This window comes from Elgaria multicarinata, chromosome 4, assembly GCF_023053635.1.
Source record: "Elgaria multicarinata webbii isolate HBS135686 ecotype San Diego chromosome 4, rElgMul1.1.pri, whole genome shotgun sequence".
In the NCBI taxonomy this organism is placed as follows: Eukaryota; Metazoa; Chordata; class Lepidosauria; order Squamata; family Anguidae; genus Elgaria; species Elgaria multicarinata.
The window spans coordinates 248,430-264,965 of record NC_086174.1 but is presented as its reverse complement, the minus strand read 5'-3'; the positions used below and the strand labels follow the sequence as shown (position 1 = coordinate 264,965).

Sequence of the window (16,536 nt, the reverse complement as noted above, 5' to 3'; positions counted from 1 at the left end):
AACGGGCTCAAGTTAAAGGAAGCCAGATTCCGGCTGGACATCAGGAAAAATACTTCCTGACTGTTAGAGCAGTGCGACGGTGGAATCAGTTACCTAGGGAGGTGGTGGGCTCTCCCTCACTAGAGGCATTCAAGAGGCAGCTGGACAGCCATCTGTCAGGGATGCTTTAGGGTGGATTCCTGCATTGAGCAGGGGGTTGGACTCGATGGCCTTGTAGGCCCCTTCCAACACTGCTATTCTATGATTCTATGAACTCCCCTGTTAAAAACACCTCCACTGGCTTCTGGTCTGATTCCAGGCAGAATTCAAAGTGCTGGTTATGACCTATAAAGCCCTATATGGCTTGGGTCCAGGTTATCTCACCACCTGTTGGACCCAAAGGCGATCCAAGCCCCAGATCTCTTAGGATACACTTCCGGTCCAATTCAGGAGCAAGAAATCTTGCTCCCATGGACTATGCAGCCCCCTACCTGGTGGAAGAGGAAGGGGAGATACACCCCCAGAGGGGGCGTGGCTAGGACAGAAGCCCACTCCTCTGAGGCAAGGCCAGAGACACCACCGCCATGGAAGATACGTTGGTGCCTGATGGAGGCGGCAGTGCCGCTCCTGGGCCCTCCAGTCACGGCTCCCCCCTCCTAGCTTGGCCTGGGCCAGAACGGGTGCGATGCCAGTGCAGTGGCGGTATCGCCAAGGTCTCCCCCGCCCCGGCCCCTCCCAGCCTCCTTTGCCTAGAAGGCTGAGAAGCCGGCGACTGACTGAAACCCCTTCATCCTACGCTTCCAGGGAGGCTTGAACCCTGAAGACCCTAGCACGCACCCCCGGGCCGTCAGGCAGAGAGGAGGAGGCGCCCTTGCGCTTGGTGTTGGTGGGGCAGTGCCGCTCCTTTCCTGCCTCCCCCGCGGCTGCCCCGCGATGACGGGGCCTCCTCTCGCTCCGTCCAGGAGCACCGAGGCCAGGCAGGGCTTCTTCTGGGCCGGAGGCAGCCAACGACTGTCGGCTTTTCTCCCCCTGCAGGTTTCACGATGGCCCCCAAGCGGCGCGGAAAGACGCAAGCCCAGCCCGCCGGGAGGGCGCCCGCCAGCGCCGCCGAGGGTGCCGCAGGGCCCAGGCCGGAGGCGGTCTCGCCGGCGCCTCTGCAGGAGGAGTACGCGCGCCTCTGCCAGGCCCTGGAGGGCTTGAGAGGGCGGCGGGCGCGGCTGCGGGCGCAGCACGATTTCCTGCAGCAGGAGGCGCAGAGCCTCCGCGCCGACAGCATGGAGTTCGTGGGCTACCTGGCCAAGCGGGCCCAGCGGCGCCAGGGGGCCGCCGTGTCGCTGAGCGAGGAGAGCCGGGCGGCGCTGGCCGAGGTCCAGCAGCAGCACCGCCAGCTCGTGGCCCGCGCGCAGGAGCAGGAGGCGGCCCTCCGCGGGCAGGTGCTCCAGAAGGAAGCCGAGCTGGCCCGCCTCGGTGCCGAGCTGGACGGGCTGCGCGGGGTGCAGGCGCTGCAGCGCCAGCAGGCCGGCCGCCTTCGGGAGCTGCAGCAGGAGCTGGCGGCCATGCGGGCGCAGAAGGTGCAGCGCCTGCAGGCCGCCAAGGCCCGCCTCGGGCAGGAGACGGCGGCTCGCGAGCGAGGGGCGCGGCACGAGGCCGCCTGCTGGGCCCAGCAGGCGCAGCAGGCGGCTGAGCGCTGCCTGCAGGAGCATGGCCGGGCCGCCGGGCGGCAGAACCACGCGCTGGGCCAGGAGCTGGATCAGCTGGTCCGGCGGGCGCGGGCGCTGCAGGCTCACAAGCAGCAGCTGCAGGAACGGGTGCAGCGGCTGCGCCAGGAGCAGGCATGCCTGCGGGACTTGGCCATGTTGCGCCACGCGGCGGCAGGCCCGACAGGAGGGAGCCTGGCTGGCCCCTCCAGGCGGTCGCCCCTTCACAAGACTGCCCAGGGAGGCCTAGCGTGCGCGGCTGCTGCAGGCGCTGCTTCCCAGCAGAGCAGAGAAGCACCCGAACCCCGCCAGAAGGAGCCGCTGAGGAGCGCTGGCCTCGGCCCAGGCACCGGCCACCCTGTCCGCGGGAGAAGACTCGGTCAGCTGGGCGGAGGGCGCCCGAGGGCATGGCAGTGCGTCCAGCGAGCCGCTGGTGATTGAGGCGGCTCCGGGAGCATCGCTGGTGGAGGGAGATGCCTGAAGGGTTTGCACCATGGTGGTGGTGGGCAGAATCTTTTGGGGGCGCTCGCCCCTCCTAGTTCTTTCTGGCTGGCTAAAGCAGATGGAGGGGGCTGATGGATTGCGCCTGGCGGCGGAGGGAAAGAGCTGGTGTCATGGGCGGAGGGAGCCGAGACCCTTGAAGGAAGCCTCCAAAGCAGTAGTCCGACAAGGCCATCCCGCTCCCTCTGCCTGCCTTGTTTCCCAAACTTGAACTTAATCACCAGATCAAGAGAGAATACAAGGGCTTTAAAGGGCAGAAGCCCATCCAGGGACAAACGAGAAGGATCTTGGAATTGTTGTAGATCACAAGCTGAATAGGAGCCAACAGTGCGATATGGCTGCAAGAAAGGCGAATGCTATTTTCGGCTGCATTAATAGAAGTATAGCTTCCAAATCACGGGAGGTACTGGTTCCTCTCTATTCGGCCCTGGTTAGGCCTCATCTAGAGTATTGCGTCCAGTTCTGGGCTCCACAATTCAAGAAGGACGCAGACAAGCTGGAGTGTGTTCAGAGGAGGGCAACCAGGATGATCAGGGGTCTGGAAACAAAGCCCTATGAGGAGAGACTGAAAGAACTGGGCATGTTTAGCCTGGAGAAGAGAAGATTGAGGGGAGACATGCTAGCACTCTTCAAATACTTAAAAGGTTGTCACACAGAGGAGGGCCAGGATCTCTTCTCGATCCTCCCAGAGTGCAGGACACGGAATAACGGGCTCAAGTTAAAGGAAGCCAGATTCCGGCTGGACATCAGGAAAAACTTCCTGACTGTTAGAGCAGTACGACAATGGAGCAGTTACCTAGGGAGGTTGTGGGCTCTCCCACACTAGAGGCATTCAGGAGGCAGCTGGACAACTACCTGTCAGAGATGCTTTAGGGTGGATTCCTGCATTGAGCAGGGGGTTGGACTTGATGGCCTTGTAGGCCCCTTCCAACTCTGCTATTCTATGATTCTATGACAGATGTGCACGTCTTGGGCAAGTGTTTTGGGCTTCAAGGATGAAAGGCCATGAGTTGTGGTCCCTCAAGCCAGATGCCACAAATCTGGTTATTACAGAATGCATTTTCATTGCTCAAACAGTCTTAAGGGAATAACAAGCTAGCAAAGACAACGTGGATCACAAACATCCCTAAATACACACAAGTTATCATCACTAGTGGTTCAGTGGAAGAGAGCAGCAAAGTGCATTGGTGGCAGAGCCAGGCCTGGGCTGCTCCCACTTAAACACTCAACATCAAAGCTTCACATTTACCTACATGGGAGGCCTGGTGGGCGAAGCCGGCCTCAGCCCGTGTGGCAGGTTTCTTGTTCTCCCAGGATTTCTCTCCCAAACTGCTGGTACTAGACCTTAAAAAATGGTGGCAGAGCAGCTTTTAAACTAAGCCCTGACGGGAAAGCCGACAGGAGCTGGGGAGCATCCAGTTCAGGTTAAATCATCTGAACGGGGTGAAGATGTTTTTGACTGTCCAAATGTAGAAGCAAATCAAATCATAGAATCATAGAATAGCAGAGTTGGAAGGGGCCTACAAGGCCATCGAGTCCAACCCCCTGCTCAAATAGGCCATAAGTATATGATAGGACAAGTTAGCCAAAGAGGCCTAAGTGCCACAGCGAAAAATGCACGTGCTTAGAGACATCTGGGATGGGACACCATGCGCATGCTGGGAGCCTCCGAGCCAAAATGGGAGAATTGGAGTACTTGGGTCTGATCGAACACGGGTTAGAGCTCACTATCAAGCCTACTCTGTGGTGGTGAGGGTGGCAAAGAGGCAGTTCTTTTCCACCAGCATTGCGTCTTCTCAGTGTCGTCCGGCGGAGCTTTTCCGGGTGGTTCGCGGCCTGTTACACTCTGGGCCAGGGCGAGAGATGGTGGAACCCTCGGTAGCACGCTGTGACGAGTTTGCACGGCACTTTGAAGATAAAGTCGCTCAGATTCGTCATGAATTGGACACCACACTTAATGCAGCTCCACTAGTAGAGGCGTTCAGAGCGCCGTCTGGTTCAGTTTTATTGGATGAGTTTCAGTTATTGAGGCCTGAGGATGTGGACAAGGTGCTTGGCCAAGTCCGGTCGACCACCTGTGTGCTTGACCCTTGCCCCTCGTGGCTCATTACATCAAATAAGGAGGGGATCGCCGGCTGGGTCCAGGAGGTTGTAAATGCCTCCTTGAGAGAGGGAGTGGTGCCGGCCTCTTTAAAAGAGGCAGCAATTAGACCACTCCTGAAGAAGCCTAATCTGGACCCGGAAGATGTTAACAACTACAGGCCGGTGGCTAATATCCCTTTCCTGGGCAAGGTGCTTGAGCGGGTGGTTGCAGGACAACTCCAGGCACTCTTGAATGAAACGGATTATCTAGATCCATTTCAATCGGGTTTCAGGCCTGGTTTTGGAACGGAAACTGCCTTGGTCGCCCTGTGGGATGACCTCTGTCGGGAGAGAGACGGGGAGTGTGACCCTGTTGGTTCTCCTGAACCTCTCAGCGGCCTTCGATACCATCGACCATGGTATCCTTCTGGATAGGTTGTCTGAGCTGGGAGTTGGAGGTACTGCGTTGCAGTGGTTCCACTCCTACTTGGATGGCCGATTCCAGAAGGTGGTGCTGGGGTATTATTGCTCTGTGCCGTGGCTCCTAAGCCATGGGGTTCCGCAGGGCTCTATTTTATCCCCTATGCTGTTTAACATATACATGAAGCCGATGGGGGAGGTTATCCGGAGATGTGGACTGAGGTGTCATCAATATGCGGATGATACCCAGCTCTACCTCTCCTTTTCATCAAACCCAGGTGAGGCAGTGACTGTTCTGAACCAGTGCCTGGGCACGGTAATGGACTGGATGAGGGCTAACAAACTGAGACTCAATCCAGACAAGACGGAGGTACTGTTAGCGGGTGGTTCATTTGTCCGGCGAGGTGATGTTTGCCCTGTCCTGGACGGGGTTGCACTCTCCCTAAAGGATCAGGTCTGTAGTTTGGGGGTGCTCTTGGATCCAGAACTGTCACTTGAGGCACAGGTGAACTCAGTGGCAAAGAGCACCTTTTATCATCTTAGGCTGATATACCAACTGCGCCCTTTTCTGGACAGTGATAGCCTAGCTACAGTTATCCATGCTCTGATAACCTCTCGCTTGGATTACTGCAATGCGTTATACGTGGGGCTGCCTTTGAAAACGGTCCGGAAGCTTCAGCTGGTACAAAATAGGGCAGCAAGGTTATTAACAGGGACTGGCCGGCGAGATCACATTATGCCAGTCCTTTTCCAGCTTCATTGGCTGCCAGTCCAGGTCCGGGCCCGATTCAAAGTGCTGGTATTGACATTTGAAGCCCTAAACGGTTTGGGGCCAGGTTATCTGAAGGAACGCCTCCTCCCATATGTACCTACCCGGACCTTAAGATCATCTACAGGGGCCATTCTCCGTGAGCCCCTGCCAAAGGAAGTGAGGCAGGTGGCTACTAGGAGGAGGGCTTTCTCCGCTGTGGCACCCCGGTTGTGGAACGAGCTCCCCAGAGAGGTCCGCCTGGCGCCTACACTGTACTGCTTTCGTCGCCAGCTGAAGACCTTTTTATTCACTCAGTATTTTAACACTTAATTTTAATTTTAATTTAAATTTTACTGTTTTAACTCTGTATTTTAATCTTATATCAACTTTGCTGTGTGGTTTTATCCTGGTTGCGCTTTTTATATTGTATTTCGTAATTGTGTTTTAACCTGTTGGGTGTTTTATTGTGGTTTTAATTTTTGTGAACCACCCAGAGAGCTTCGGCTATTGGGCGGTATAAAAATATAATAAATATATAAATAAATAAATAAAATACTTGGTTTCAAAGGAGAACCTGGACATAGTGGGCATGACAGAAACCTGGTGGAAAGGAGAGAACCAGTGGGATACCGTCATCCCTGGATACAAACTTTACAGGGAGGAGAGGGAAGGCCGTACTTGGGGGCGGGCTTGACAGAGAGGCTGGACTGACGACGCCTGTGTTGCGCTCTTTCTGGCAAGAGTTGAAGACTCTTTATTTTTATTTTCCCAGGCATGTAGTGTTGATAAGAATTCATTGCATTTCAAAGGAGTGCTATTCCTAATTACATTCTGACTGTAAATGATCCCTAACAGATGTGATGAGTTCTGTGTGTTGTGAGAAAACTATGAGTCATGGAATGTTGTGTTAGAATTGAAGAGAAGCTGCCACCAGTGGGCAGGTTTGGGTGCTGGAAGCAGCATGTAGCTGAGCTTGGTGGAGATACCTTCATGTGGGCGTTACTGGTGTCGGTGGCAGACCTGGTCACATTGCAAGAAATAAGAACAGTGCTATGACTGCTACCTGTAAAACTTAAGATGAGGTCATCCCCAAAAGAGTTATAAAAGCAAGAGTTCGATCCGGTTGCCCAGAGAGATCCTGGGAGGACAAGTCACTTGCTCTGCCAGCAAGAAACGTAACTGTAAGATCTGCTTTGCTGGCTGAGAGGAATGAAACTTTAATTTTACTTAAGAATACGTTAGCCACAATTTCTAGTATGCTAATCGTCCTTGTTGTATTGTATGTAGTAATGTGTCTTGCTTGTTTCATCATTACATAATTTGTTGTTCTCTAATACTGTTTGAGCAATAAATGTATATTTTGTGGTACCACTTTGTGTTACTTGGCTGGAGAGAAGTTTCAGGAAACCTAACCCATGTATACATCAAGAAATCTGTATATCTATATTTATTCTTGATGCCCAGAACACTCAGCCGCATTCATAAATCCTATCTCCGAGTGGGGTTTGTCCTTGAGAGCTGCCTGTGTTCTCTCTCGATCTGGTGGATCTCAGATGCACCCGTTCAAGTTTGGGAAACAAGCTAGTCAGAGGGGCACAAGGAAGTTGCCCGTCTCACTCTGCCGTCTTGTATTTCAAATCTCTGCATTGCTGCTAGGCTTTATTCTGGGTTGTACTTTTATGCCATTGTTTTAAAAGTTTGTATTTTAAATTTTATTTTATTATGTATTTTGTGGTTTTGAGGACAAGATGAATGTTGCACTGCCTTCCTTCCAACTTTTCTATGATTCTATGAAACTGGTGTAGAAGGTTGTCCAGAATTTTTTTGGGGGGGTGGGTGGGTCTGGTGTCATTAGACTGCTGATGATACTCAGCTCTATTTTTCCTCCCCCCCCCCCCACGTGGTAGGAAAGGCACAGGGGCTCTGAAACATTGTTTAGGACAGATCATGGTCTGGATGTAGGCTAAGAATCAAGCTTAATATGGACAGGACACTGTTGCTCAGTTAAACCTCTAATCCAGGGACAGGGAGTTTGTCTGCTTTTAAGGGGGCAGCAAGATTCAGCTTGGCAGTTTGGGTTTGCGCCTGGATCCAGCATTGCTCTTGGTCGGTTAAATGGTGGCCGTGGCCTGCAGCGTGTTCACGTAACTTGGATGAATGTGTCAACTGCAACCATTCATGGAGAGGGTGGATGTGGCCATATGGGGCAGCCTTTTAAGACGGTGTAAAATGCAGGACTGAGAATTCTGACTGGGGACACCTTTTCAGGTGATCACTTTTCAGTGCCGTATGGACCTGAATCCTTAAAGGACTGCCTCCTTCTACAGGATTATCCTGCCATCCTGTTTGGATCACCAGGAGAGCCCCCTTCTCCATGTCTGGTCATGATTAGAGGGAGAGGAACTCTCCTGGGATTTTAGGAAATAGCTGATTTTGCATTATTGTATTTGCTGGGGATACTATTGAGAAATTGCTAATCTACCTCTCCCAAAACAACACAGGATGACTTATTGTGAAATGCAAATGTTTAATAATAAATAATTAAGAATTAAAAATGTAAATAAGAACTCATAATCTTATTAAGGGGAAGACATGTGCAGCTTGACAATGAACTCTGGGTAACTGTCATAAAAAACGGTTGTCAACATGACCTGGAGGGTAGACAAAGAGAACATGCTGAATTAGAGATCTATCATTTGGGCTACTGGGTTATCTGAGTAACAAACAAGTCAATGAACAAGGCTAGTATTCCAGGTCAAAAGAGTACTTGTTTTCACTTCCCAATTAATGAGCAAAAATACTATCTAAAGTATACACATCAAAAGCTTAATATAGAAATGTCTAGGAAAGTGTATAGATTTAATTAGCAAATTTTGAATGAGTTATTTTTTCAGAGCTATGATTCAGAATTGATTGCATCTAGCCTAAAAGGTGTATGTATAAGGTTTCTTGTATGTTTTTTTTTTAGGAACAATGGGATAATTAAGACTGTGAGCCCTAATTTATGGGACAGTAGATAATTTTAGCTATGAGGTGATCTCTACACAAAAAGGGATCAGGATGTGCTGATTTTGGAACAAGGGGAGCATCTTGCTGGACGCGCTCCAGGCCTTTGTGTCCTCGTCAGCGGAATAGAACTTGGACCTCAGAATGAGATTTCTCCTTTTTAGACTATTTAGTCCTGGGCCCAGTGCTCTTCAACATTTTTATTAATGATTTGGACGAGGAGGTGCAGGGAACGCTGATCAAATTTGCAGATGACACAAAATTGGGTGGGATAGCTAATACCCTGGAAGACAGAAACAAACTTCAAAGTGATCTTGATAGGCTGGAGTGCTGGGCTGAAAACAACAGAATGAAATTTAATAGGGATAAATGCCAAGTTCTACATTTAGGGAATAGAAACCAAATGCACAGTTACAAGATGGGGGACACTTGGCTCAGCAATACTACAAACGAGAAAGATCTTGGAATTGTTGTAGATCACAAGCTGAATATGAGCCAACAGTGCGATATGGCTGCAAGAAAGGCAAATGCTATTTTGGGCTGCATTAATAGAAGTATAGCTTCCAAATCACGTGAGGTACTGGTTCCTTTCTATTCGGCCCTGGTTAGGCCTCATCTAGAGTATTGCATCCAGTTCTGGGCTCCACAATTCAAGAAGGATGCAGACAAGCTGGAGCGTGTTCAGAAGAGGGCAACCAGGATGATCAGAGGTCTAGAAACAAAGCCCTATGAAGAGAGACTGAAAGAACTGGGCATGTTTAGCCTGGAGAAGAGAAGATTGAGGGGAGACATGATAGCACTCTTCAAATACTTCAAAGGTTGTCACACAGAGGAGGGCCAGGATCTCTTCTTGATCCTCCCAGAGTGCAGGACACGGAATAACGGGCTCAAGTTAAAGGAAGCCAGATTCCAGCTGGACATCAGGAAAAACTTCCTGACTGTTAGAGCAGTGCGACAATGGAATCAGCTACCTAGGGAGGTTGTGGGCTCTCCCACACTAGAGGCATTCAAGAGGCAGCTGGACAACCATCTGTCAGGGATGCTTTAGGGTGGATTCCTGCATTGAGCAGGGGGTTGGACTCGATGGCCTTGTAGGCCCCTTCCAACTCTGCTATTCTATGATTCTATGATTCTATTAGGACTAAAATTCCAAGAACAAGAAATGTTTACGAAATTCTATTTCCTGTTAAGCTATTAATGTCTAAGAATCTTTAACAATGCTGTTGAACAACAGCAAATAAATAAATAACATTTTATTGTATTTTATGCAAGTTATATGTTCACATAATGTTATATTTCTAATAACATCTAAAAAAATGGATCAAAAGATTTTCCCCTTACTAATTCTTGTTAGTACAAAACCAAAGTTGAATCCATCTAAAACAGTTTTTGGTGTCTGCTTTCAGGGCCAGCACAAGAAACGCTCCCCCCCCCATTCTCTTCCATGCCATTGTGACAACTCGTGTGCCCCTTCCTCCCCAAAGGTTGTACCTGGGGGCGGCCGCCCATCCCTCTCCCCCCTACTGCTCCCCTCTTTTCTCCTCCCCTGACAAAGACATCATGACGGCAGCCCGGCCTGGCACTCCTGGAGTACTGGGCAGGTGCAGGATTCTCCTGGGGATGGAACTTGCTGCCCTTCGGGATCCACAGGTGGGTGTGGGCTTCACCCTGTTTCATGCTAGGGCCAGCCCTGTGCGCTTTGTTTGAAGTGTATAGTCACCTATAGCAGTCACCTAAAAACCTGATTCTGTAAGAGCAACCATTTCCTTGTCAGATGTCCTGCCTGCCTGCTTCATCCCTCCCTCCTGCCATAAGCGCCGGCAGGAAAGTCCCCTCCTACCAGGAACTGCCTACATTTCTAAGGTCTGAGACTTGGAGAAGGCTCCTTGCCAGAGGGGAAACCAGAGGCCTGCCGGGTGGGGTACTGTCGGCAGGGACCAAAGGGCTCCAAGAGTGGGTATGGGGCAGGAAGAGTGCTGGGAAACATGGGCAGAAAATTAAAGCCTGGAACTGCGGCCATCTGGAGTTGGGAGCCGCACAGTGTTAAGCCAAGGTCGCTGCTTCTGCATTTGAGTCTCCCGCAGCACTGCGTCGATCAGGTTTGCAACAGCAAATATTGCAGTCCAAACGGAGTTGGTATTCCGATGCCCAGGTTAGTGTAGACGGGACTACCTTAGGCAGGATTGAAAGAGGGAGGTTGTGGTCATAAGAATAGGCTCACTTTTGAGGCCCAGAAGTGGTGGCGGTGCAGGGACAATTTTGTGTGTGTGTGTGTGGGGGGGGGAAGAGTTCATGGGATGGACATGAGCAACGTAGGCTTGTTGTGAGCCAACTGGTGTCTCCCTCGGTCTCTATTTATTTCTCAATTCCAACGCCATCCCTACTACTTGAAGAGCCTGAAGGGTGATGCAGACGTAAGCCGTGTGGGGAGAAGAGACAGGTGGGCTCCTAGCAGCAGCCCCTGTCACCGTGAGAGGAGGAGGAGGAGGAGGAGGAGGAGGAGGAGGAGGAGGAGGAGGAGCAAAGAGTCCTTTCACCCCTGAGCCCAGCAGGGGCTTTGGCATCCCTGCAGCAGAACATGACGCAGATCCCAGGAGAGATCCCTCACTTTATTGGGGTTTGCAGTAGAGAAGACCTGGCCAGAGACTCCTGCACCCTCCGGGGGAACCCCCAGCGCTGATGCAGCAACTTCTCACGCAGGTGGAATTCAAAGTACCACTTCCTGTCCTCTGCAAGGCGCGCTGGTGCACCTTTGCTCCCTGGCTCCTGGGCAGTCCTCGAAACCCCCGTCGTTTCAGAGGGACACGCTGGCCTGCCCAGCCCCTCCTCCGGGCAGAGTGCTGTCCCTCGTCCTGCGGCAGTGGGGCTGGGCCCCTGGGGGGCTTCTCCCAGCAGGCTGATGTGCCTGGCCTTCCAATCGTCCTCTGGGCAGAGCTTGGGAAGCACATGGCATGGCCAGACAGCCAGAGGGGCTCTTTCTTCGTGTGCAGAGGCCCCCTCTCTCCCTCCTGGGGAGGCCGCCAGCTCCGGGGGTGGTTCCTGAGGGGCAGGAGGCTTTTCTTGCCCGACAGGCAGGCTTGCTGGCTTTGGCCTCCTATCCAGCCACATTGCCAGCTGGAGGGCCACAGAGGCATCCCCTGTGAGGGAAGGCGCTCCTTGCAGCAGCAGCAGGGTCCCCGCAGCGGCTCTTTCTGGTGCTCCAGGGCCTCTCCCATCCGCCGGGGCCTCTCCCAGGCTGGCCTGCGGCAGCCACCTCTGCACATCTGTGACCTCGGAGATCCTCTCAGGGGAAGCCCCCGGCAGCTGGAGGGGGCTCCTGGTGGCCTCATCCAGCCTCCCCTTCAAACTGGTGGCTCGTGCAAGGGGAGGCCTGCCTGAAGAAGGGCATTCAGGGATCCTGCGTGGGCTGCTCCACTCCGGCTCTTGCCTCTCCCGGCCAGGGGGGCTCCGCAGTGACCCTGCTTCTACAGGCATGCTCTGAACCCCATCTAGTGAGGCAGGCTGAGCGTCGGCTAGAGGCGAATGTGGCCAAGACTGTTCCGAGGAAGCCAGGCTGTTCTGGGGGCAGACCCCGCCCTGGGCCCCAATCCTAGGCCCCAGGAGAGCTTCCTGCTGCCGCCCCGGCAGGCACAGCTGCGAGGGACCCGCGTCCAGAGGCAAAGGCTCCTCTTCTGCCAGTCCTAGGTCAGCACTCGTCATTGGCCGGCTTCTGCTGCCTTCTGTCAGCGATGCCCTGGTGCTCCGTGGCTTTGGGGAGCTGCCACTGCCGCCCCCATGAGCAAGGGTCCTTTGCGGCGGGGCGGCCCGGGCAGCCTCTGGCCCCAGTGGGCAGGGTCTGCGCAGGGCCTTCTGGACCCGCTTCGGCAGGCCCCACTCGCGATGCACCACTTTCTCTCTCACGTGGTGCTCGAGGCACTGCCGCCTTTCGGCCTTGAAGAGGGGCCTGTGGGGGCCGGGCCCCCCCTGCAGCGCAGTGCAGGCCAGGAACCCCGGCAGGGCCGGCACGGACCGCTCCAGCGAGCTGTGCACGAGGTGCGGCAGGCCCCAGAGCAGCTGCAGCCTCTTCCGCTGCAGGTGCGCCTCGAAGCGGCCGCTCGCCTCTTGGCGAAGCAGCCGGGGCTCCAGGAGGGGGGACTCCAGCACCGCCCCACTGCCCCGGCTGAGAGGGGGCGGGGATGCCGCGGCCGGCCCCTGCTCGCAAGGAGCTGCCTGGGCAGGAAGACCGGCCGACATCCCGCCGCCTCTCGCCCTCCGAGGCTCGTGGGCCCGCAACCCTCGTCTGCCGGGCCGGGCCGGGCTGGTTCAGCACCAGCCAGCTGTGCGCGCCTCCTCAGGGCAAGCCCCGCGGTCGCGCGCGTGCCAGTGCCCCGGGCTGGGGGAGGGCTGCTGCTGCTGCTGCTGCTGCTGCTGCTGCAGCGGGGCCCCCTCGCTCCCCGGGACGGGCTCGCCGCCTCCCGCTGTCCCGAGCCATCCAGCAGCCCAGGAGGGAGCTCCGTTCCGTTTCCCCGGCTTGTTGCTACAACAGCCCATTGTGAGGTCGGCGCGCGCGGGCTCCACTGGGCGGGTGAGCCGAGAACTGCCTTCCGGGGGGGGGGGCAGGCGGGCCCGGCGCTCCTGCAGTCTGCCTGCCACGGGCCCGGCGGGCCGGTGCAGCCCCCCCCCCACCCCACCCTTGCCGGCAACGCCCCCAGGTTCCCTTGAGGGTGGGGGGCTGGAAATGGGCAGGAGGGCAGCCTGCCCCCCCCCCCCGAAGGCTTCCGTAGGGGCAGAGGGCTCGCCCTGCCAGGCAACGCGGCGTTTGCTCGGAAACCTCCGGGATCAGACTTGGACACAGGAGGAAAGAGGATCGTTCACGAAGCAGCCCTAGGCCCAGCTGGGGCGTCTGCGAAGGAGAAGGCAGGGACGGGTCCCAGGAGCACGAACTGGGCAGGCAAGTCACACGTGGCTGTGGCGAATGCCCTCCGTTCTTGTGGTGGCGCTGCCTGGAGTAGAGCTGGGGGCAGCGGGGGCGTCGGGACGCGTTGCAGAGCGCTCTGAAGGCGAAGAGCCCCGCCTGGCAGGCGCTAACAGGCACAAGCACCGGCGACGTGGCCACGTTGCATCGCCAATGTCTGCTTGCAAGTGGTCACCGGTGCTTCTCTGGTGTAGCTCTGCGCTTTGAAGACATTTGAGCAAGCTCAGCAGGCGTGGGAGAAGAGGTGCAGCCCTCTGAATGGACCGGAGGCTTGTTAAAGTGCAGAGAGCAGCAGTCAATGGTCAGTTCTCACCGTGGAGAATATGAGCCCCGCCCCCAGGATCTCTGTTGGACTGGTCCTTTCGCAGGTGTTCATAACTTATCTGCTGGGGGGAACTGTGAGGCGGCCAACTTTGCTGATGACACCAAAGGTGCTTCCAGGTGAGGCTTCCATCACCACCCTGCCTGATTCCCAGAATTCCAAGGGCAGGCCTGGTGTGGCTGCCCCCCACTCATAACCCTCCTGTGTTTTCCCAGTTCTTCCACCTTATCCTTACTACAGAAAATCTCCAAATGGCAGATGCGGTTCAACGTAAACAAGTGTAAGGTGATGCACGTTGGAGCAACCCCTCCCCCTACAACTTCAAGTATAATCTAAGGGGAACTGAGCTGGCAGTGACCGAACAAGAAAGAGATCTTGGGCTGGTGGTGGGCAGCTCAATGAAAATGCCCACCCAGTGTGCAGCCAGCCAGCTGCTGTAAAGAAGGCAAACTGCATGCGAGGTATTATAAGAAAAGGAATTGAGAATATAACGGCCAGTATCATACAGGCTTTATACAAATCTATGGTGCGACCACACTTAGAATACTGTGTGCAGTTCTGGTCTCCACACCTAAAAAGGATATTATAGAGCTGGGAAAAGGGCAGTAAAGGGTAACTGAAACGATCAAGCGGTTGGAGCATCTCCCCTAGGAGGGAAGGTGACATCAACTGGGATTGTTTAGCTGGGAAAAAAGAGGCTAAGGGGAGACATGATACGTGTGTACAAAATTATGCCTGGTTTGGAGAATGTGGGGAGGGACACATTTTTCTCCCTCTATCAAAATACTAGAACCTGTGGTCATCCCATGAAGCTGATTGGTGGGAGATTCAGGACAGATAGAAGGAAGGACTTCTTCGCACAGCACAGAGTTAAATTATGGAACTCACTGCTATAGGATGTAGTGATGGCCACCCATTTGGATGGCTTTAAAAGGGGGTTGGATAAATTCTTGGAGGAGAAGGCTATATATCCATGGCTACTAGCCCTGATGGTTGTGTGCTACCTCCAGTAATTGAGGCACTAAGCCTGTGTACACTGTGGTCAATGGGGTCTGCTGTGATTTAATGTTGCTTTTTTGTGTCTACCAAGAATGTGCAGAGTGCCTTTCAAGTTGTTTCAAGTTTCGCTGTCCCAGGCTCAGGTGGGAGGGAGAGAGCTGGGAGCGGCTGCCAAGGTCGTCTTTGCTTGGTACTTCCAGCTCCCACCCTAGCACCTGGGGGTTATCAGGGGGTACCTAGCCGTTAACTCATTTCAGCTGTGGGAAAGAACGTTGCTAAGGAAGTGGGTCCTGCTCTTGTTGGGAGGGATCGCCAGAAGCCCGGAAAGGGAATTGGTTGGTTGGCGTGGGTCATGGGGCCGAAGAAGGGATAAAACATGGCATTAACATTCAAAGCCCTAAACGGCTTGGGTCCAGGTTATTTGAAGGAACGCCTCCTCCCATATGTGCCTGCCCGGACCCTAAGGTCATCCTCAGGGGTCCTTCTCCGTGAGCCCCTGCTGAAGGAAGTGAGGCAGGTGGCTACTAGGAGGAGGGCCTTCTCTGCTGTGGTTTTCACCCCGGCTGTGGAACGAGCTCCCCAGAGAGGTTCGCTTGGCGCCTACATTGTTCTCCTTTCGTCGCCAGCTGAAGACCTTTTTATTTTCTCAGTATTTTAACACCTAATTTAACAAATTTAAACTCTACTGTTTTAATTTCATATTTTAACCTATATCTATTTCTGCTGTGTTGTTTTATCCTGGTCATGCTTTTTATATTGTATTTTGTATTTGTGTTTTTAAATTGTTGGTTGTTTTATTATGCTCTTCACGGTTTTAATTTTTGTGAACCGCCCAGAGAGCTTTGGCTATTAGGCGGTATAGAAATGAAATAAATTAAATAAAAAAGTCTAGTGTCAGGGAGTCGTCATCTTCCTTGGCTGGACAGCACACATGACGACCGGAAGACCAGGTCCGAGCAGGCCAGGTGGGCTGCTCAGGGTTAGATAGGCTTTTCTTATGTTTTAATGTGTTGGGATATTGTGGACAAGGTCAGCCACTGCTACAGCTGGGTGATAGGATGACTGATGGTTCTTTCATTGGGGTAACTGCTAGCCTTTTCCTCAAGTTCTTCCTCACTCCTTTTCCCTCACTCCTCCCTTCCCCAGCTTTTACTGACCAAGGCCTTACATGGTAGTCTTAGTGGTGTTAATAAACCTGCTTTGGTCCCTAATGCGTGTCTGTGTTTTATTCTTGGAACATCTGGCTCGTCCCGGTTGCGGCCAGGGCTAGGGATGCAGATTGCCTGGGAACTTGGGACGTTTAGTCCAGGAGCCTACCTTGCAGGGACGTCAGGTGGACCCTGACTTCCATTACATACACCAGTTGCTGGGGAAGATGGGTGGGAGGGCGCTGTTGCACCATGTCCTGCTTTGTTGTTCCCTGGCTGATGGCTGGTTGGCCACTGTGTCAACCCTTGGCCTGATCCAGCATTAGGGCAGTTCTTATGTTCTATAAGAATACGGTGGTGTAAGGCTTATTACTCAAGATCTACCCAACCAAATTTGCCAATTTTTGTTTTTAAACTGAATCTTAGCAGTGTAGACCTACAGAAAATTTTAAAACGTCAAAGAAGTTCAAAGCTCGAGTTTCAGGCAACTGAGGAAGGGAAAGGGATGAGGCAAAGGGGAAGTTAATGCATATGTCCCCATGCTATACATGTAATGTAACATGTGACACACTGTGTGTCTGCACATGTAATAATGCTGACTCCTATGAACTCTGAGAGTTCTGGGCCAATGAAAGGACAAGGTCATAACGTTGGGAAAGGGGCTGACAGAATAGTGG

At 53.5% G+C, this 16,536-nt stretch overlaps 1 protein-coding gene across 1 annotated transcript; it reads left to right on the top strand.

Annotated features, from left to right (window-relative positions):
* The first annotated feature begins 563 nt into the window (after window positions 1-563).
* On the top strand, window positions 564-2,117 carry LOC134397940 (ciliary rootlet coiled-coil protein 2-like). Its single transcript, XM_063125016.1, has 2 exons — window positions 564-681; window positions 1,015-2,117. Exons 1-2 carry the CDS (start codon window positions 564-566, stop codon window positions 2,115-2,117), a joined length of 1,221 nt encoding a protein of 406 aa, XP_062981086.1.
* Window positions 2,118-16,536: the final 14,419 nt, after the last annotated feature.

Excerpts from the sequence above, each read along its gene's own strand:
- LOC134397940 (XM_063125016.1), top strand. The coding sequence starts at position 564 with ATGGAAGATACGTTGGTGCCTGATGGAGGCGGCAGTGCCGCTCCTGGG. Across the intron at positions 682-1,014 it reads GCGATGCCAGTGCAGTGGCG|GTTTCACGATGGCCCCCAAG; the intron begins GTATCGCCAAGG and ends CTCCCCCTGCAG.